We start from the raw sequence: 21,252 nt of genomic DNA, 5'->3' as shown, positions 1-21,252 counted from the left end.
CTGACAAAAATGCCAACTTATTGTTACTATTACCTGAAACTCCTAGAGACCAACTTTAATATGTCACAGAATATAGAACAGGGTTGGCAAAATACTCACCTTGGGACTGTTTTCGGAAGACCCTGAACTAAGAATAATTTTCAGTTTAAAACATGATAAAACTTTATTTAAAAAATGCAAAAATTATTCTTAGCTCTGGACAGGCTGTACAAAAATAGGTCAAAGCTGCTGCAGTTTGCTGACCCTTTGTATAGACAGAAATTCTGTTTGAATTAAGAATGAACAATACAATAATGATGATATTAATTATATTATTCATAAGAATGATGGAGAGATGGAGAGTAAGGTTAGTCAGAGAAAGTTCTTCCGAGGAAGTAAATATGAACTTGGATTCTGAAAGAAGAAGTTGGAGAGGCAGAGGAGGAAGGGATAGGGATCTGCCCTGGTGCCAGAGATATGAAATGGGAAAAGAGAAAATTTTGTGGAGGTGGGTTGGTCTATGGAATTCATACTGGACTGCAGAGAGAGACCAGGTAGGGTCTTTGCTGTAAACTGTCTACAGTAATAAACATATAGAGGTATATACACACCTATATATATGTATTTAGATATCTAGATATAGTTATATATATATATATATAGTTATATCTAGATATATACAAACTTATCTAGCTATAGATATGTATGTATTCTTACACATACATCCATATAGATATATACATGAATGTACAAACATGCATGTGTGTGTAACATGCATTAAAAATCTAGATTCTAAGATCCTGTGGGTAAGATATGGGAGTCTTCTATTTTCCAATCCTCCCGCATCCCTGTCTTCTGAACTGCATCCCCCCAGTACAAGATGCTGGCATACATTATAATAAATGTTGACTCATAGGGAAGGGGAGAGCTGGCAGGGGACTTTAGAAATATGAAATGACAATCAATCTGCACTTTGCAATAATAATGCTATGAGTTTATTAATCACTTTTTTGATTACGAAGTCCTTCCTTGATCCTCACCCTAAGGAAGGCAGTATAAATATTCTCAGCTCTGACAAAGAAGGAATATGCTATAGTAGACAGACAGATTGGCTGGAGATCCTTGGATAAGTCACTTAACCTCTCAATGTATTAAGTAGCTGGATGGTGCTCACTTTTGTATTTGGGATGGGGATTACTTTATCAAGGGGTTTATTGGACCAAAATTCCTCAAAGTATGGCCCGTAGACCCCTTGAAGTCCCCAAGACCCTTTAAGGGCTCTCAAGGTCACAACTATTTTAATAAAGATGCTAAGACATTATTTACTTATTTAATGTTCTCATTTCTAGTTACATAACTATGTGAGGCTGGATTTTTTTTTTTTAGATAAGCCAAAACAATACACTGTAATAGATTGAATGCAAAAATGGATATGAGAATCCAGTTACCTTCTATTGAAGAGATATTTTTAAAAATGCCATTCTTGCTAATCTTTTTTAGAAAAATGGTCATATTTCTTGAGAAATATATGTTAATACCCAATGGTTTTGGTGTTATTTTTAAACAAAGCATATTTAAAATTCAAAATTTTTATATTAAATTAGTTTTTATTTTAAAACTAAAATTTTTTTAAAATTCAAATTAAAGTTTTAATTTCTCTTATGCTACATATTGATAGATATTTGGAGGGGTGAATAATTTTTAAATGTATAAAGTCTGAGAACCACTGATCCAGCTCAATGAAATTGCAGGTCTACTCCCAACCTCCTTTCCTTGGTGGTTGTAGAAGGCTATACCAAATCACCACCAAGTAGTGTAAAGGATATCACTAACAGAGAGGCCGACTGGAAAAGGTGGTCTCCCAGTGGTTATGGAGGGTGAAGGATAACAGTGGATATCTCTGTGTTGCAATTATGTCATAGTAAAAGAACCAATTGAAGGCCTTCAGTTCATTGGGTTGAACCCCCCTGGGAAGGGTCTACAAAAACAAGAATCAATAGAAGATGAGGTGCAGGCTTGTGGGTTGGGCATAGGGGAATCCATGAGCTATCACACCTGGAAAGAGACTGCCCACATCCACATCATAAATCCATTACAGTATCTTGATTTTGGAAATGAAGAGAATGAAGTTCAGGAAGATTAAATGTCTTGCCCAAGGTCACACAGGGAGCAAATATCAATGCTGGGATTCAAACCCAGGGCTTTTGCCCCCAGGTTTGTTGTTCTTTTAATTAAAACACATTTTATAAAAATTAACATAAGCTTATTAAGCACCTGCTCTGGACCAGGCACTATTTAGAGCTTTTTACAATTATTATGAGGTAGGTGTTATTATTATTATTATTAATATCCCCATTTTACAGCTGATAAAACTAAGGCAGAAAGAGGTTATAAGTGACTTGCCTAGGGTCACACAGCTATTAAGTGTCTGAGACAGGATTTGAATTCAGGTAGTTCTGATTCAAGGCTCAGCATTCTATTCACCTGAAAAGTCTGGCACAAACAGTACTATTAGAGGAATGAGAGAATTTTTAATTCCTTTTTTTAAAGGGAAGAATTATTTCTGAAGGGAATAAATCACGCCCTAATTCATCTGGTTTGAGAGGTCAGGTTTTTATATGGGAAATCTTCCTCTAAAAGGAAGACTTGTTTCTTGCAGTGAAATCATTGCAAACTTCTGGTTTTGAATTCTTGTTAAGTTCTGTTTAAGAGGGTCCTTTAACTGTCAGATTCTCGGGATAGGGCTGTAGATGCTCCAAAAGAAAGCAGCTGGAGTAAAAGGGCAGGCAGGAAGAGCTGAGATTTGGACATAGATGAATGTTTAATGAGGAAATTTAAGAGAGAGAGAGAAAGAGAGAGAGAGAGAGAGAGAGAGAGAGAGAGAGAGAGAGAGAGAGAGAGAGAGAGAATGAGAATGTGCGTGTGTATGTAAAGCAAATTTGTCATATATTTAAAAAGCAAAAATGACCACCAGGGGACAGAGTGGTTGTTTTCCCCTTAGAATTCCATCTCAGCTAATGGAGGTACCTTCATTTTTGCACCTGGCTGTATTACTGACTCTCTGTCCCATGCCTAGAAAGTTCTCCCTTCTCCCTTTGATTAGTTGGAACCTCTATCTCTTCTTTCTTCTAAGACTCAGCTCATAAGCTATTTCCTTCAAAAGACCTGTCCTGACACTCAAGATTGTTTGGGATTAACATCTATTTTATCCCCAACCTCCTCTCCCTGAAATTACTTGGTCCTTTGTTTACAGAATCATAGGATTTAAAATTTTGAGGAACAAAGTCTTTTAAATCTTTGCGTCATCTTAGAGATGAAGGAAACCAAAGCCCAGAAAGGCAGTGGCCTATCAAAGATCATTATAGGAAGGCGCCTCAGAGCTGGGATTCAAACTTATTCACTTTATCTATTTCTGTGCTGTGACCCCCCCCTTGCAGAAGGACGGAAACCTCTTGGAGCTTGAGATGGCTTTGATTTTTGTCTCTGTATCTTCAATTTAAGCCCAAGCTGAAGGCTTAACAAAAACTTGTTGAATCAAATTGTCTTCCCCTAACTTTTTTTTTTTTTTAGATTTTGCAAGGCAATGGGGTTAAGTGGCTTGCCCAAGGCCACACGGCTAGGTAATTATTAAGTGCCTGAGGTCAGATTTGAACCCAGGTACTCCTGAGTCCAGGGCTGGTGCTCTATTCTCTGTGCCACCTAGTCACCCCTTCCCCTAACTTTTTACATGATGTCAGGTAAGAGAAGAAGCAACAGATGGAGAACTGAAGACTTCAAAAGACAAATGGGCATTTTTTTTTTTTTTGGTTTAGAAGTTTCAAGCAGACAATTAGAATCCATTTACTTAACGTTATTGTATTAGAAAGCCAATCAGAGATTTTGATGCCAAGCTGCTCTTAATCCCCCCCCCCCAAAAAAAAAACCAGAATCACAGCTCATGAACATGCTTCATAAAAGTTGAAAGATGGAGGACAGAGGAAGGGTGGGGAGGTGTTTGTGAAGAGCTAGGATTAGATTACCATTCATAACAATTAAGATTAGTGAAAAAGGTGTCTAATGATGCCTAGATACTTGCATTTTTTTAAAAAAAGTTTCATACTCTTCTTTAAGTGCTTAAAGAATAGCTTCCTAAATTGAGTTTTATTCTCTTCTAGCAAGAGCATAACAGTGCAGAAATGTATGTTATTCTGTTTGTCTCTTTTAATCACACATAGGAAAGGTCTAGCTGTTAAGCCACTGGGTAACAAACAAGTCACCACCATCCATCGAACGGCAACTTACCCTCATTGCCGACCCACTACCTAGGAGGAAAGAGACAGCCTTGTGAGTGCTCACCTTCCAACTCAACTGATCAGAGATGGCAAAGTTCCCAGCAGTGCCTGGACACCTGGTCCTAGTGAGGGACCTTGGGAAGAGCTCTGGTCTGGTGGGAACCTATTCAGGTCTAAGTCATTCGTTCTATGACTTCACTCTCCAGACGAGACATCTTCAATCAGCCATGCTAAAAAGATCTTTAAAAACCTGCAGGGAAGTATTCTGAAGAAAAGGGTAGCCCTCTTACTTTTCCTAGTTGAACAAGAAAGATAGTGGGAAGCAAAGATTGGAAGTAGTAGGAATAGTATTTTTATATAGTGGCCGTTTTCTGTTTTGTCTTACATGGCCCCCTCCTGATTCATACTGCAAGGTGAGAGACTTCCATTGAGAAACCAGGACTCAGAGCTTGGGAACTGACTTTTTCCTCCAAGTCCCGTTTGAAATATGAAATTCAACTTACTTTGAAGTCTAAGGGAATCTGAGTCTCTCCCTGAATTCTCAATGGAGATCCTGGGGTCCTCCTCTCTTCCTTTCCCAGAAGAGTCATCTTCAGTAGCCTCCAGGGTCTCGGGATTGTCAAAATATTTCTCTCTGCCATGGAAGCTGTCCTGGTTACTTTCATGACAATGACCTCGAGGACAAGAGACACACAGACACATTAGAAAAGGCCCTCTGGAGTGGGTTGAAGTGAATACTGCCAAAACCCATGAGGTAGGACCAAAGAAGGGACAATGACCCTTTTTTCAATCTATCAGCAAACCAAACATGTTAAGGAGATGGAGAATCCAGACCAGATTTCAGTAAGGCCCAAGTTTCTGCAAAATTATTTAGAATAGGGGCAGTTAGGTGGCACAGTGGATTGAGTACCAGCTGGAGTCAGGAGGGCCTGAGTTCAAATCTGGTCTCAGACACATAATAATTGCCTAGCTATGTGACCCCACTACCTTGTAAAAACTTAAAAAAAACACAACACCCCCCCCCCCAAAAAAAAACCAAGTCATTTAGAATAGTTACTATTGGGTGAAATTCATGGAAAAATCTTCAGCCATAAAGTTCTGAGCTCCTAGATCTGATTTCTTGCCCCTATTTATAGTGAAATTCTAGTCAGATTTTAATAAATTATTTCCCACTGCTACTTATCTTTCTCTATTAGAGATTCTCATCTCTAATAGACTCCAAAATTCGTACCTAAGCTATGATGATGAAGAGACTGTTCTGTAGAATCCTGAGGATGCAAGATGTCTTGTTACCTGATTTCACCTGTATAATCAATATTCAATTGCTTGTCTTCTCAAGGAGGGAGGGAGAGAATTTGGAACTCCAATTTCTCTGTCTGTCCCGGAAGCTGTCCTGGTTACTTTCATGACAATGAAAGTAAATAAATAACTTCTCTTAATCAAAACAACTTTCTCATCCTTTTTTCCTCAATGAACTTTACATAGAATTGGGAAATTTTAAAAGAAATAAACATAAACTTAAAGATCACTGTCCTGATGAGCAACTCAAGCACCTGTAACTTTTATTTAAAAAGCATTTAAGAATACATACAGAATAGACAAAAGTCACCTAATCTGGGCAATGACCATTTTGCATAAAAAACAAATATTCTAGTTACAATCCTAACACTGATGCTGATTTATTTTGCATCTTTCTGTGACTCAATCCATGCCCCACCCCCTTGCCCAATCCATCCCACCCCTTGTATTTTAGAATGAAGGTTCCTTGAGGGTAGGGGTGTTTATGCTCCTCTCTGGGACACATCATGTGAGATACAGAATAAGGTTTCCTTTATAATGCTGCATGACTTTCTATTAAAGTTGATGGAGAATAAATGTGGTATGGTAGATAAAAGTACATGTTGGTATAAGGAAGATCTGGGTTCAAATTTTGTCTTTGACACAAGCTAGCTGAGGGAAGCAAGACGGATGCCCCACTGCTTTCTTTCTCTCTCTTCTAGGCAAACTACCAAGATGCCAAGTGATGGAAGAAATGTTGCTCTGCCTCAGTAGAGGGCATTTCCACAGCGGAATCCCTGCACTTGCACTGAAAAAAAGGGGTCAAAAAGCAAATATTAAGGCTGGATGCTCACCCCCATCATGGGGAGTTGGGGTGAGGAGTCATATTTGGAATACTATGAGCCATTTCTTTTTTTTTTGTTGTTTTACAGGGCAATGGGATTAAGTGACTTGCCCAAGGTCACACAGCTAGGTAATTATTAAATGTCTGAGGCTGCATTTGAACTCAGGTCCTCCTGACTCTAGGGCCAGTGCTCTATCCACTGCCCCATCTAGCTGCCCCAGGGGCCATTTCTTAACATGATCAACTGGACACTGTTCTGCCCCACCTAGTCATGGTATAGCATTTGTTGGTATAGCAACATGATAAAAGGTAGCTGATTCAGAGTGGCAAAGATCCAAGAGGTTTTCTTTCTGTTTAGTTTTGAAGGTTACCTATTGCATTCCACAGGGGAGAAGTATATTTTTGACCCTAGAGTCAGAAGGGGTTAGATTAGGTGGCCTTGGGATCCTTTATGGTTTTGGATATATGATCCTAGAGATGAAAAGGATGCATACCGTTTAATCTAATCTTCACATTTTACAAATGGGGAAACTGAAGTCCATGGTTATAAAGGTACTGGTTGGCAGAGGTTTCTATTGACTGACTGATTCTACTCCAAATCTAAGCATCTTTCCATCACACCATGCCTCCCCCCGCAAGGCTTTACTTGTTTCACAAAGGTAACGGACCTAAGACTGAGCAGATTTGAACCTAATATTATTAGAAGGGGTTACTGTCTAAGAAGCCTGGGGCATGCAATAGGGAAAGATCTGGAATTAAAGAGCTGTCTGGAGATTGTATATAAAATCTATTCACTTTGATGGGGGTTTTCTGTCAACAGCTTGGGTGAAATCTTCCCAGCATACACACTAAAGTCATGAGATGACTAAGCAGGGTACGGGAAGATGAATTCAATAAAACTAGACCCATCAGAGGCAGCATTAAGACAAGCTCCCTATTCAGCTTCACCCATTATTACACCTCAGAAGGTGGCCAAGGTTCTACAGATGACAAAGTTCAGTGCAAAAAGGCTGGGAAAGTTGTTTTGGTTAAGAGAAGGGGAGAGACAGACTTCCCAAGACAGATTTTTGTTTATTTTATGATGAAAATGCTTTAGTGAATTTTTATCCTGGAGTAATGTCTTGGGAGTAGTGATGGTAAATCCTGGCTATAAATCTAACTTCCAGCAGAACTTGAATTAAGAAAAGACACTCTTTGCTATTTTTTTGTGTATTTAAGTTTCAGATCCTGTGATCCTGTGGTCCTGGACAGTTTGAAGTTGGAATCCAGGGATCATGAAGCTACAATCCCAGGCACTTAATTTTTTTCCATCATTAATTAATATCATTACAAAGCTGGGTTGGTGTGGAAATATGTGTTTTGTAGGAGGTTTTTGCACTGAGTTTATGGTGGGGGGAGGGAGAGGATGTTATAAAGCTGCTTTTCAGGTCTTGTTATTCTGAGCATATGCCTCTACACCCATACATACCCCCCCCCCCCGCCCAACACACACACAGACACAAACCACAAATAGTGGCTATCTTCTCCAAGAGGAGTTATCATAGTCATCATCATTATTGCCATCAACATCAGTATCAAAATACATTTGAGCACCAACTATATGACAATCTTGGCCTTCAAAAAACTTTATAATCTAAGGGCAGCTAGGTGGTGCAGTGGATAGAGCATCGCTCCTGGAATCAGGAGGATGAGTTCAAATCCAGCCTCAGACACCTAAAAATTACCTAGCTGTGTGACCTTGGGTAAGTCACTTAACCTCACTGCTTTAAATAAAAGAAAATTTAAAAAAAATTTAAAAAATTTATAATCTACCTGCAGTTAGGAGGGCTCAATGACTAGGTAATATTCTATCTCCCTTTGGAACTGAAGTTCTTTGAAGGCAAAAATGACTTTTCATGTTTGGTTTTATATCTCAACCTAGAACCTAGTAGCTGAAGAGTGAGAAATGAATGATCATTTATAAAGCAGATTCCCCTGGTCCAGTCATTCAACTGCTCCCACTACCGGCCCCATCTTTTGGTGTGAGAGGGTGAGTTCTACAATAGGTCAGGGACTTTGCTAATTGAAATAGTCTTTGCTTTCAAAGAATTCACATTCTGTGGGTTAGAGACAAATGTATATATATATATTTATGTTACACATTTACATAAAATTACTAATTTATACAAAACAGTTTATCAGACTGAATTAATGGGATAAGGTGGCAGAGTGACAAGTGAGACTTGGCATAGCATAGTGGCCAGAGCTGGCCACGTAATCTGGAAGAGCTGGCTCTCAGTCTTGCCTCTGACACAGACTAGCTGTGAAACTATGGGTGAAGCATTTCCTCTCTAGTGCCCTCGACAAATCTCTAATAATAGCTAGCAATGCCACCGTTGGTTGTTGTCCTTTGTTCTTGAAGAGGATCAAAATGACATCGCTATGCCAGAGCCGAGGTACAGTATTGTCCGACTGTGGCAGACTAGACCAACACAAGTTTGGAACGCTCTACTACAGGCTAGGCACAAAAAAGCCATGTGAACACTTGTGGCGGCTTCCCCAAATCTACTCATCTCGGTTTCTTTTGAGGTATCACAATTCCACTTTGCTTATAGAACCCAGCATCCTCTGATGAAGGCATGCCATGCTATGCAGTACTGTGCTTTAAAGGTTTGCAAATTGCTTTATAAATATTAATTCACTGAATTCTCACAATAATTCTGGGAGGTAGGGGTTATGATTAGCCCTATTTCACAGATGATGACAGTAAGGCAGAGGTTAAGTGATTTGCCACAGCTAGTGTCTGAGGGTGGATTTGGACTTAGTTCTAGTACTTTCTAGAGTACTATCTCTAAGACACCTGTCTCTTAGAGACACCTGTCTATAAGAATTTAAGTTTCCCAAATATTGTTGATTTAGATCAGAAGAAGAGGTTTTCCCAATTTGAATTTACTCACGGTACAGGTCTGTACCAAAAATAAAATATATAATATGTGCTCATTTCTCCCTTCTCCTCAGTGCCCTAATGATTTCTAATTTGCCTCAAATGCTATAGAAGTTTACAAAAATATAGGTTTAATAACTACTAACCAAGCCTAAAGGAGGAAAAGGAGATTAGAAGGGTCATCTAACTCTAAACCCATGACCTGATGACATTATTCTAGGTGGTGGAAACTTTCACATGACTCTAGGTCTTGATGGCCAAGGAGAAGGAGGTAGATTAGTAAAAAGAAGGAATTACAATTTGGATCAATGTATACCATGGAAACGATGTAAAGACTGGCAAATTGCCTTCTGTGGGGGTGGGGGGAGAGAAGTAAGATTGGGGAAAAATTGTAAAACTCAAAATAAATAAAATCTTTAAGTAAAAAGAATAAAAAGAAAAGGAGGAATTCTAGGCAGAATACTGAAAACACTAAGGGTGTGTTTGACAGATGAGGTAATAAATTTTAAGACTAAGAATTTGTGCAGGAGCAGGCTGTTCATTGATGGTTATATCTCTTCTGCAGACTCCCCTGGTCCAGTTATTCAACTGCTCCCACTACTGTCCCTATCTTCTGTTGTGAGACGATAGTTAGGTGACCCCCAAGCAATTCACTTAACCTTCTCATCTGTAAATGGAGGTCTAAGAATATTTAGATGTACCACTTGCCAGTAGGGCTGGTAGTCAGAAAAGCATTTCTTAGACTGAAGCACTATTTACACTCTTATTAATCACTGAAGAGGCAGAGAGGATTGGTGGATATAGCTGGACTTGGAGCTGCCTCTGATAGTATATTGACTCTACCCCCTAGACAACTCTCAAAGATTAAACTGTGGCCAGTAAGTGTCAACTAAAATTGGTAGAGGGAGATTTTCATCTGGGAGTTCCACAGACCAATGAAATCACAGATTTAGTACTTCTCCCTTATTAAGGGTACCCTGATGGACCAAGATTTGAGAAAAGCATTGGGGATACCAGTAGAATATTAAAGAGAGTTCTTATAAGCCCAAGGAGTCTACATTCTAATAGGGAAAGAACACATAAAGAAAGATGATGTCCAGAGAAGTGGATTTGGTTCTGGTAAGGTGGAAAACAGGAGATGAGGTATATAAGTTATGGCTTAGCTCTAGGGTAGCAGATCAAAAAATGTGGATTAACATCCTTTGGAATATGAGATTTTTTTATACTAGAATATCTGGATTTGAAGGGCCAGTTCTCAAATCTAGCCTGGAAGTGCCAGCCTTCGTTCTATCTGACCTCAATTCATGTTTTGAAATTGTTAACAAGTCCCTGCTCCTGGCCATTGGGTTCCAATGTTCTCTCTTGGTTTTTCCTTGTTAAATAATACTCTCTCTCTCAGTTCTGCTCCCAGCTGTGGTTTTCCAGTTTCCTTTGCCAGATCATCTTCCTCTGACCAAGTGGTATCCCTCAAAGCTATCCCTGGGCCCCATTTTCTTCTTTCTCTAGTGGCTCTTGCTTGGTGATTTTGACAAACTCCATGGGATTCAATCATCACTTCTATGAAAATGTCTCTCAAATCTATATATCTAGACTATATCTTTCTGCAGAGCTTCAATTTTACACTAGAAAATTACTTGTTGGACATTTCCACTCAGATGTCCAAGAATTCAAAATATCTAAAATATGACTCAGTCCTCTTCTCCTTAAACACATCAATTTATCATACTTTCTTATTTCTGTTGAGGGTAGCACCCCTTCTTCTAGTCTTCCAATGCTCAAAACTTCAGTGCCATCCTTGACTCTTTTCCCTCCCTTACTCCTCCTTCTGTGTTCCCTTACTTGCCAAGTGCCAAGTTTGGTCAATAGAACCTCAATAAATCATTTGAATTTCTCTCCCCTTTCCCCAATCACCATCTCAGCTCAAGCCCTCATCATCATTAACCACACTATTGAAATAGACTCTTCATCTCTCTAGTCATTCTCCTCATAGCTACCAAATGAATGTGCCAAGGAAACAGGTCTGATCACCTTACTCCCCCCCTTCCTCAAAAATCTGCTTTGGCTCCCTATTGCCTCTGGAATAAAATTATACAAATTCCTCAACATTGTGTTTAAAGCCCTCCAGAATCAGGCTCCCATTTTCCTCTCTAGATTTATTTCAGACTTTCTCTCCATATGTTCTTATATTCCAGCTAATTGGTCTACTAGATGCTCCCTATACCCCAAATTCAACAGTCCACTTGTGCTCTTTATGCAAACCATTCTCTATACTGGTAATGCATCCTCTCACTTTTGCCTCTAAGAATCTCTAGCTTCCTTTATGACTCCTCCTAGAAGTCTATCCTCAAATTATCTTGGGTAAAATATATATCCCTCTAGCATAGGATAAATTTTTTTTGGAGGTAGGTGTGTCTCATTCCCTTGTATTCTAAGCAGTTGCAGTGTGTTTTATATATATATCTACATATATCTATATAGATATATATTTAGATATGTCTTTTATTTTGAATATTTGTGGTTTTCTGGTTGTGGGGACTCTTCCTTCCACAGAGACTGCAATTTGCTTATTCCATATAGTCTAAGAGAATTCCTGAGGCTGAGTTAAATTGACTTGTCTATCACTGTCTAGTAAAGCTTAGAGCTGAGAAGTGAACTTGGGTCTTCCTTAGTTTCCAACCAAAAACTCTTATCCATTACAACCCCCTGACTTACTTGCATATAGCAGGCACTTGAACTGAATTATAGGAGGGACTGCTCAAATAGGTATTCAAAAAATTACTTGCATTTCTGAATGGAGAATTGAATCAAGAGTAAACCTACCTGTGCTCTGCTATTGACTTTTTGCAGGACCTTAGGTATGTTACTTAATATCTTTCTGGACCTCAGATTTCTTATGTCTAAAAGGTTAGTGGGTTAGAAAACCCCTGAGGTTCCTTCTAGCTTTAATCTAAGATCCCATGAATTTCTTTTTATTTTGGGGTTTTTTTTGTTTGTTTTTTGCAAGGCAATGGAGTTAAGTGACTTGCGTAAGGTCACACAGTTAAGTAATTATTAAGTGTCTGAGGCTGGATTTGAACTCAGGTCCTCCTGATTCCAGGGCTGATGCTCTATCCACTGTGCCACCTAACTGCCCCTTTTTGTTTCTGTGAGGCAATGGGATTGAATGACTTGTCCAACATCATATTGCTAGTAAATATCAAGTATCTGAGGTCAAATTTGAACTCCTGACTCCAGGGTTGGTGCTCTATCCCCAATGCCACTTAACTGCCCCATCCTATGAATTTCTTAGGAAGAATTTCACACCCTTCAAAGACAGCTCTTAATCAGTAGAAAATAAAATGAGGCTATTAAAAATGGAGAGAAAATAACAAGAAAAAAGAAAATAAAAGACTGTGCCCTGGGGGGGGGGGGGGAGTACTAGCTGTTTTCTAGCTCTGAGAATTTTCTCATGAAACTCTTACACCTTGACATGGGTTCAAAGAAGCCAAAGAGCCACAGTCACTGCCACAGCCACAGCCATAGCCACAACACAGCAACTTTCTCCATTAGCACTCTGTGAAAGTCTGAGACTTTCTACCAGCCTTTGCCTCACATCTCTTCCCTCCCCTCCCCTCCTCTTCTCGGCATGAAAATTTAATTGGTTTCATCTTTTAAAATCTCTGCAGTATGCACAGCACTTCATGGGTAATTTATAAGCTATGATGCGCATAGGACCCCAAAGCTAAAATTAGCCAAGCTGTCTGACATCAGCCCCAGCTGCTGCAGACCTGCTGCATTCTAAGAAAGCTGCCCTTCAGTAGGGGCAACCTTCCACCCTCAATCCTGCCCCTCTCTGCACCTGCCAGAATTGGGGGAGGGATAGAGCAAGTGGCTAGGATAGAATGCCGAGGTGAAGGGTGGGGGGCAAGTAGGCAAGGGTTTCTATGTTGAAATCAATCACTTTAGAGAGTCAAGAAATAGCCTGCCCTAAAATGAACAAAGGAGAAAACCCTTAAGAGGGAAAAATGTATATGCCATACGATTAGAACAGTTAATAATATTAACTTTCTTACGCTGACAGCTAAAAAGAGCCTGGGAAAGAGGTCTGGTGTGCTTTGGATAAATAAGAAGAGTGCTAAATATAGAAAGCCAAATTGCCTAATTCTTTAATTACTCCTTCGTTGTCTGGTGGTAAGATGAAGCAGTTAAGAGCTCATCCAAGGCCCTGGTCTCAAGAGGGGCTGAGGCCATTTTCAGATCAGAAACAAAGGTGCCTCTCTGGGTGACCAGATGAGCTCCCCAGGAGAAGTGAGATACTGGAAGGGAGGAGAAGCAGCAAGGACACGCTTAAGAGGCATGTGACTGTTCATTTGCAGACTCAACCCTTTGGCTCCCCTTATGCTTTGGACTTTCTGAAGAAACTACATGTTTCTAATGAAATGTCTTAGAGAAAAAAAATTACACCCAAACAATTAATATTCTTATTATTGCTAGATTGCAAAAAAGAAATGCATGATTATGCATCTTATATTCTACTTGTCTCAACTCCTGAAGTTCAGTTTTCCTTGGGAATAAGATGATACACTGCAATGTCACCTGTGTCTTTGTTTCCAAACTGGTTCTGCCACTGCCTTGCTTTGTGATCATGGACCCATCGCCAAATCTCTCTGGACCTAAGCAGTCTTCCATAAATCAGACATCCCACTAAACAGGCTTTGGAAAGTTAAATAATATTTGGGATCCCAGATTTTGATCTGGAAGATACCTCAAAGACCACCCAGCCCAATTTTTTTCCCCTAGACTGGGAAACTGAGACCCAGAAGTTGGATGATATATCCAAGGTCATACAACTAACAAGTGGCAGAGCTGGGGCTTGAGCTCCACGTCCTCTACATCAAATCCAGGGTTTGTTTCTAATTTAACATGCCATTGCTTTCTCCGTGCACAATGGTCCTTGTGAGGAGAAAGGCACAATATATCCTATGGATGAACAGAGAGGCAGTATGGCTCAGTGGGAAGAGAATGAGCTCTGGAGACAATAGAATGGGGCTCAAAGTCGTCCTATGTGACCTTGGGTGAGAGCTTCCCTGAGTTTGTTTCCTTAGCTACAAAATTAGGGCTTGGACTCTGAGGACCCTTCTAGTCCTAGATCTATGAACTTAGCTCCTATTAAATAGGCATTTTTCTTATTACTATGAGTCACTGTTGGTAAAATCACCTCAGAAAAGTTCAGGCTGGTAAAACTCATCCTCTCAATTCAATTCTGTGCACAAAGACTTGGGGAAGATTATCTTTCATGGACCTGATCCAAGTGTGCTAAATGTGAATCTTTTTGATGGTGGAAAAGATTTCATGGATTGAATCATAGACTACTAGAGTTGGAAAGTGAATCATCTAGTCCCAATCCCATTTTGGAGATACAGACACCAAGAGTCACAGAGTGAATAAGACACGGTCCATGGTCATGGTCACCCTGCTATTAAGTGCCAAAGCCAGGATTCAGGTCCAGGCCTTAGGAGACTTCCAAGACCTGTTCTTTCTAGCTTGATGCTTTGAACTTCTTTGCAGCTGATCCAGTTAGAAAAAGATCATGGCCAAACTGAGATGTCTTAATTTTTTTGTTGTTTTTGCAGGGAGTAAAGTGACGTGCCCAAGGTCACGTAGTTAGGTAATTGTTGTCTGAGGCCAGATTTGAAGTTAGGTCTTCCTGACTCCAGGGCCAATGCTCTAGCCACTGCCAACCTAGCTGCCCTGATGTCTTTTTTTTTTACTTAAATGAATAACCCTTTCATTCACGCATTAGGGTGGTCAATAGGTTGAATGAGATACTGAACCAATATATAATTTTTCAATAGAGGGCTCACAAAAGGTTAGACAATGAGGTGAGCACTTCTTCCAGTTGTTCAGATGGTAACTCATCAACCATTCTCCTCCCAAGCAATTCTTATCCATATCCATTCCCAAAGCCACCATGGTAGCCACCAGGGGAAGGGAAATGTTCTTTCTCTGGTCTCCTATAGCATTTATTGGTGGAAATAAGCTCATCTCTATGCTTCCGTGGCGGGTAGAGAGAAGCAGTTTATGGGATTATGAGGCAGGATCTTAAAAGATCATTTAGCTCAACCATCTCATATTAAAGAGGATGAAAGGAGAGGAGTTGAAGACACTGGCTGGGGGTCACTCAGTATGTAATTGCACTAAGAGCTGGGATTCAAGCTTTGATTTCAAATCCAGTGTTCTTCCCCAACATTAATTGGGGTCAAACTACACCAAAATAATAACTTGAAATTTCTGAAAGCTGGTTACGCTGGACATTGGTCTTGTGATATGCTTTCTGGCTGTTCCTGGGCTTTCCCAGGATTTTGTTTTTGGGAGCTTGGGAAAAAGAAAAGAGGATGTCAATAACCAAAACTGCCAACCTGGGGAGGGGACATCTACTGGTCCTCAGACAGAACATAAATAATCTAAGAGCCAGGAATCACTGGTTCTTTTACCATTTGGCAGTGTTTTTTTCTTCCTTATGTGTCTATACTATATCTTTGCTACTCTAGATTGCTAATGTAGCCCTTCTTTTAATTATATACAGTTCATCTCATCTATTTTATCCTAGAGTGGGGTGCCAAGACAGAAGATTTTTTTTTGTTATGAAAATTAGGGCTAGAGAATGGATTTGATAGTGCTGAAGGCAAAGCAATACAAGCTGAGTTGGTGTGGTCCAAGAGATATGAATTTGTAGGAGGAGGGTCCTAAATATGAATCTTAGATCCTTGCTACCTCTGAGACTCTGGGAAAGTTACTTGTCTCTGGGCCTCAGTAGGTTCAGCTGCAAAATGGTAGGAGTGGTCCATAAGATAATTAAAGCCCTTTCTAGCTTGAATCTATAAACCTGGGTTAAAAGTGATTCACCTGAAAAGGTAAAGTTGTAAAGGAGCCTGCTTCTTATATCCCTGAATTTGGAGGTTTCTACTGGAGACTCCTTTCAATTATCTCCTAAAGAAGATGTCTCAGAGTGGGTGTTCTGGTACATTCAATTAAATACAAGGCTCAGTGGTGAAAAACACTGATAGTCTTCCTCCATACATAGTCATAGGTGCCTTTTTATAGTATTTTCCCTCTCCCTCCCACCTCCCCCTAACTGTACTGCACTCAGATTATGCAGCTCTAAAATGAATTCCTTTTCTAAACAAGGTAACCTAGTAACACTTGATGTTAACATTCCTTCTCTGTATTTCTTATTATCTGTAACTTTAAAGCACTGCTTCTTGCATACATCCTAATAAAAGTGTCTTTGTCCAAAGACTGGATCTTAGAATAAATCAAGAGATAATCCCTCTCCCTCTCCCCTTTTCCTTCCCTTTTTTTTCTCCTTCCTCCCTCTGCCCCCTCCCACTGTGTCTCTCCCCTTCCTTCTCCCTCCCACCTAATGCTCACAATTGTTCCAGTTTTCTTTACATTAAAAAGCTACCAGGGAACTTCTGCTGTGATAAGCAAGTATGTTTTTGACCCCACAGGGTTAGCCGGTACCCAATGCCATGAAAGCTTCCTCTAGAGCAATTCAGTACTACAAAAGGAGTCTATCACAGAAGGTGAGGAAGTAGAGCTCCCAAGATGAAAGAAATTGAACTGGGGAGATCAGCCACAATTGAACATCAAACTCCGGTCGGGAGCTTCCTTCATATTGCAGCATCAGAGCCAGTGGGCAAAAGACCTGGTTAACCAGTCCAACTATGCTAGTGCTAATCTTGGAGCAGCTGCCAGCTTGCTGGGTGACTTGGGGCAGACCAATCCCCATCTTTATTTGTAGTGTTAAACTACTGACCTAACATATAAAGTTCTTGGAAAACAGTACTCATGAAATCACTGGCAATAATTAAAAAAATAACTATTTGTATAGTGTCTCCAATCTGGCAAAGCCTCTGGGGAGAGATATATTTAGAAATGAAGAGGATACAAAAATAAGAGCAATAAAAATTTCTTTTCAAGTTTGCAAATTGCTTTACACATATGATCTCATCTTATCCTCACCAAAAAAAAAAACCCAAACAAACAGGAAAAGGTAAGTGCTTTGGGTTTTATTTGTCATTTCCATTTCACCAATAAAAAGGCTGAGAGCTTAGGCTACTCACCCAGGATCCCACAGCTGATTTGTGTCCAAGGTGAGATTTGGGGCCAGGTCTTCCTGACTCTTAGACCAACACTCTAGCCACTAGCTTACCCTACCTCTCTATTACACGGCAACAAACAGAACTTCCTGCTTTTGCTTGAAACCTCTACAAGCAAAAATTTTAAGGACCTCTATTTCAGGGAAAAGGAAAGGTTCTGTTGTTTGTGTTTATCCAACAGTTCTTGCCACAGAACCTCTGTGGGAGGCTTTCAGGTAGTGATTATGTACTGGCTGACCTTAAAAATGTCCTGGCGAGGAGAAAATAGACCACAGCCAGGATTCAGGACTTGGCTCTCACACTCTTAATGGTGTAAATGAGTCGAGAGAGAATTTACAAAAATAAATGAGACTTTTATGGTCTAAAATCTTCACTGGTTTTTCTGCCTTTTGCTATATCTTCTGTGATGGTACCCTGTGCAATATCATCTTTATTGTTCACATTTCTCAGGTGTGATATTGCCTCCACAACAACCAAGAAGCCTGTAGAGCAGGTTTTTTATTTTCAATTTTTCAGATGATGAAACTGAATTGCAAGGGAAGGTTACAGATAAAAGGAGAGTTAGGACTTGAATTCAGCTCTTCTGACTACAAATATAGTTCTCTTTCCTTTTCCATCCAGGATGGGAAGAGTCCACTGTGCCTGGCCATCCACCCTCTCCATCATAGTTGGTTGCAATGCCTTCTGAGGAGCAATGTGATACAATGAATAGAATACAGTACTTAAAATCCTGGAAGACCTGGGCATGAATCTTGCCTCAGACTCTTATCAGCTGTTTAATCACCACCAAGTCTCTCAGCTTCAATTTTCTATCTGTAAAACAGGACTGAAAACTATTGTTCTGGTCTCACAGAGTTGATCTGAAGATCGTGTGACATATTTGCCAACTAATTTGCAAACCCCAATGAATTTCAAAATGCCAATTGGCATTTTCCTCATATTCACTGCATTTATCTGGAATGCAGTAGGCATTTCATGCTTGTTCAATGATTATCGTTCTGTGCTGTTTTGGGCTCATTTCTGCAGCAATGGATATGAAGGTGAAGCAGGTGTGTAGTTAGGTACTATGGCACTAGTACCATTACCCTGTCTATGACTAATACAGAGGAGTAGAGCACATACTGCCAGATGCAGAAAACAGGCTCTGGAGTCACAGGCCCCAGGCTTAAATCCTGGCTTTGAGACTAATAACCTCTATGACCTTGGACAAGTCAACCCTCCCTGGGTCTCACTTTTTTTTACCTGAAAAATGAGGAATGCTGAACTAGAAGTCCCTAAGGTCCCTTCCAGCTCCAAATCTAAGAAACCCTGAACAGGTCCAGTTGGAACAGGCTGGGATAATAAGGGGTAGGTTTAAGCCTAAGGGACAGCAGGCCAAAGAAATGCTCTGGTGATGGGAATATTCTCCTGCCTGCTGCTGATTCTGCATCCAGATCTGGCTACGAAATAGGCAAATTTAAAAGTTAAATAGAAGCTGCTGAGACATTAAAGGTCTTTTCTCTATAGGAACAACATGTGCTGGAAAAATAAGGCAACAATTTGCAATTTGCAGATTACACTAGATTTGTGAAGGCAGACTGACTTCAGCACCTAGGACAGTTTCCCCAGGGCAAGAATTTCAGAATTCTTGTAGAATAAGGGTCCTTTCTTTTATTTAATAGGGTTTTTTTTTTTTTGGTCAGGCAAATGAGGATAAGTGGCTTGCCCAAGGCCACACAGCTAGGTAATTATTAAGTGTCTGAGACCGGATTTGAACCCAGGTACTCCTGACTCCAGGGCCAGTGCTCTCACTGTACCACCTAGATGCCCCGAGGGTCCTTTCTTTACCTACCAAGACTAGAGTTCCCTGGCTTGGTGAAGGGAGAACAGCAGTGGAAAAATTAGGAATGCCCATCAAAGCCACTGAGAACAATGCAGGCAAAAGGATGCAAATATCTACCAAGAAAATCTGAGAATGTGGGGGAGGTAGGGAAAGCCGTGTTAGAAGTGTAGCTGCTACACCCAAACTAATTCAACACAGTTAAGCACAAGGGGATTCTTTATTTTCTTTAGGTTTATAGGACTATAAGGGACCTGGGAGATCATTTAGTGCAGGGGTTTTTGACCTTGAATCTGTGAACTTATTAAAAAAATTTTTTTTTGGATAATTGTTTCTTTTATATTTCTACGCATGTAAAAATTTTCTGAGAATGGGTCTCTAGGCTTTACTAAGCCAAAAGGCCTGTGACACACAGAAAAAGTCAAAAACCTCTGACAAATTCAAACTCCTCATGGTGGAGATGAAGCCCCAAGAACGACTTGACCAAAGCTATAAAGATAAATGTCAAAGGTGGGATTTGAACCCAGACTCTGATGTGGAGTCAGAGGGTCTGGGTTTGAATCGTACCATTATTAATTAATCCTTTCTTGGAAAAGTCAGCATTAAGCAGCAGCACTTAACCTAAACCAAGCAAGTGGCCTTGTTCTGTCTATATTTGTACTGGAAATAGGGCTAGAAATAGGGAGCTGGTGGGACTGGGGGGGGGGTGTAGGGGAAAGAAATCTAACATTCTGAACTCCTAATTACCAGGTTCCCCACCCCCCCTTTCCTATTTTGTAAATGATAAACGTTCCCTGTTGTATGAGTCTAACTAAGCAAGTTCTCCAAGAACTAGGTGAATATTGTTCAATCTGATTATGACATTTAACTGCTCTGAACCTCAGTTTCCTTCTCTGAAAAAAGGAGATTGGTTCAGAAGGCACTTGAGGCTCTTTCCATTACCAAGTCTATGATTCCAGTGACCCCATATCCATATCCAATTTTCTTTCTACTATACCACCTTTTCCCCTCATACACTTACTGGGGTTAGCAAGAGAATAGAGATAAATGACAAAAGCATGGATGTTATGAGTTAGAACCCAGAGCAGTACGGGGTGGCCAAGTTACATGTGAGTCACTCAACACCATGTAGTGCTCTCAGCAGTATGATTTCAACATAACCCATCAGTGGTTGGCTGTACATTTTCCATTGACTTTGTGATGGTCCAGAGTTTAATAGGTGACCCTCTATAAGACTGCTTGACATCTACCTCGCCTATTAGAGTACCCAGAAGAGCAGACACTTCTGAATCACTTACTTCATCCTTCCCCTGAAGGTATTTTATGCTCAGTTCTTGTAAAGACCACCCAAAGAATGAGAACACAATTACAAAAAACAGGGTAGGTGTTAGCTGCCCCCCACTCACTTGCTATGGCTTGTCTTGGCCTTTTCCTCATTATACAGAGATGGTGACATGTTAATACTGCAGGAAGGCTGCTAGGGGTGAGCATCAAAAACTGAGGACCATTCTGTTCTGACTTTCTGGGGATTACTAGGGGCACAGAGATGTGAGCAGAGGTATTGGGTTTGTCACTCAGCAACTTTTGTACAGATACTGTGATCTCATCAATGAATATTTCCTCCATTGGGGCAAATAAAAAAATCAACGCATTATCCCATCTATATGACTTGTTCCTATCCCCCCACCCACTATGGTTGAGGTGCTCCTCTAGGTCTTTTCTTCCTGTACTATGTGCATTTTGGGATTATTTAACAAAGATCTTATAATTAGAGTCCCAAGTATCAAATTAATATTTAGATATGGCTTAAAAATCGTGTATCACATTTCAAGTTCCAAAATGAAATATTTATAGATAGTCTAATAACTGTTGGCAGCTTCTGTCCCCTTGTAGAAATGAAGGCACCATATTGAACTAAGGGTTTTTGCCTTTTCCTTTGTTTCATGAGTTACTATTACTAAAGAATCCCTCATCTAATGTTCAAACACAAATACAAA

General features: G+C 40.1%; 1 protein-coding gene across 1 annotated transcript in view; it reads right to left on the bottom strand.

Annotated features, from left to right (window-relative positions):
* Positions 1-21,252, bottom strand: part of TTC17 (tetratricopeptide repeat domain 17) — a 108,632-nt gene that overhangs the window by 22,297 nt on the left and 65,083 nt on the right. Inside the window, exon 18 of the mRNA XM_074231615.1 lies at positions 4,754-4,924. Within this exon, the coding sequence (XP_074087716.1) occupies positions 4,754-4,924 (171 nt within the window). The remainder of the gene's footprint in view (positions 1-4,753; positions 4,925-21,252) is intronic.

This window comes from Macrotis lagotis, chromosome 3 (genome assembly GCF_037893015.1).
Source record: "Macrotis lagotis isolate mMagLag1 chromosome 3, bilby.v1.9.chrom.fasta, whole genome shotgun sequence".
Classification (NCBI taxonomy): domain Eukaryota; kingdom Metazoa; phylum Chordata; class Mammalia; order Peramelemorphia; family Peramelidae; genus Macrotis; species Macrotis lagotis.
Note: the sequence above shows the minus strand (reverse complement) of the source record. Positions and strands in the feature narration are given on the sequence as shown.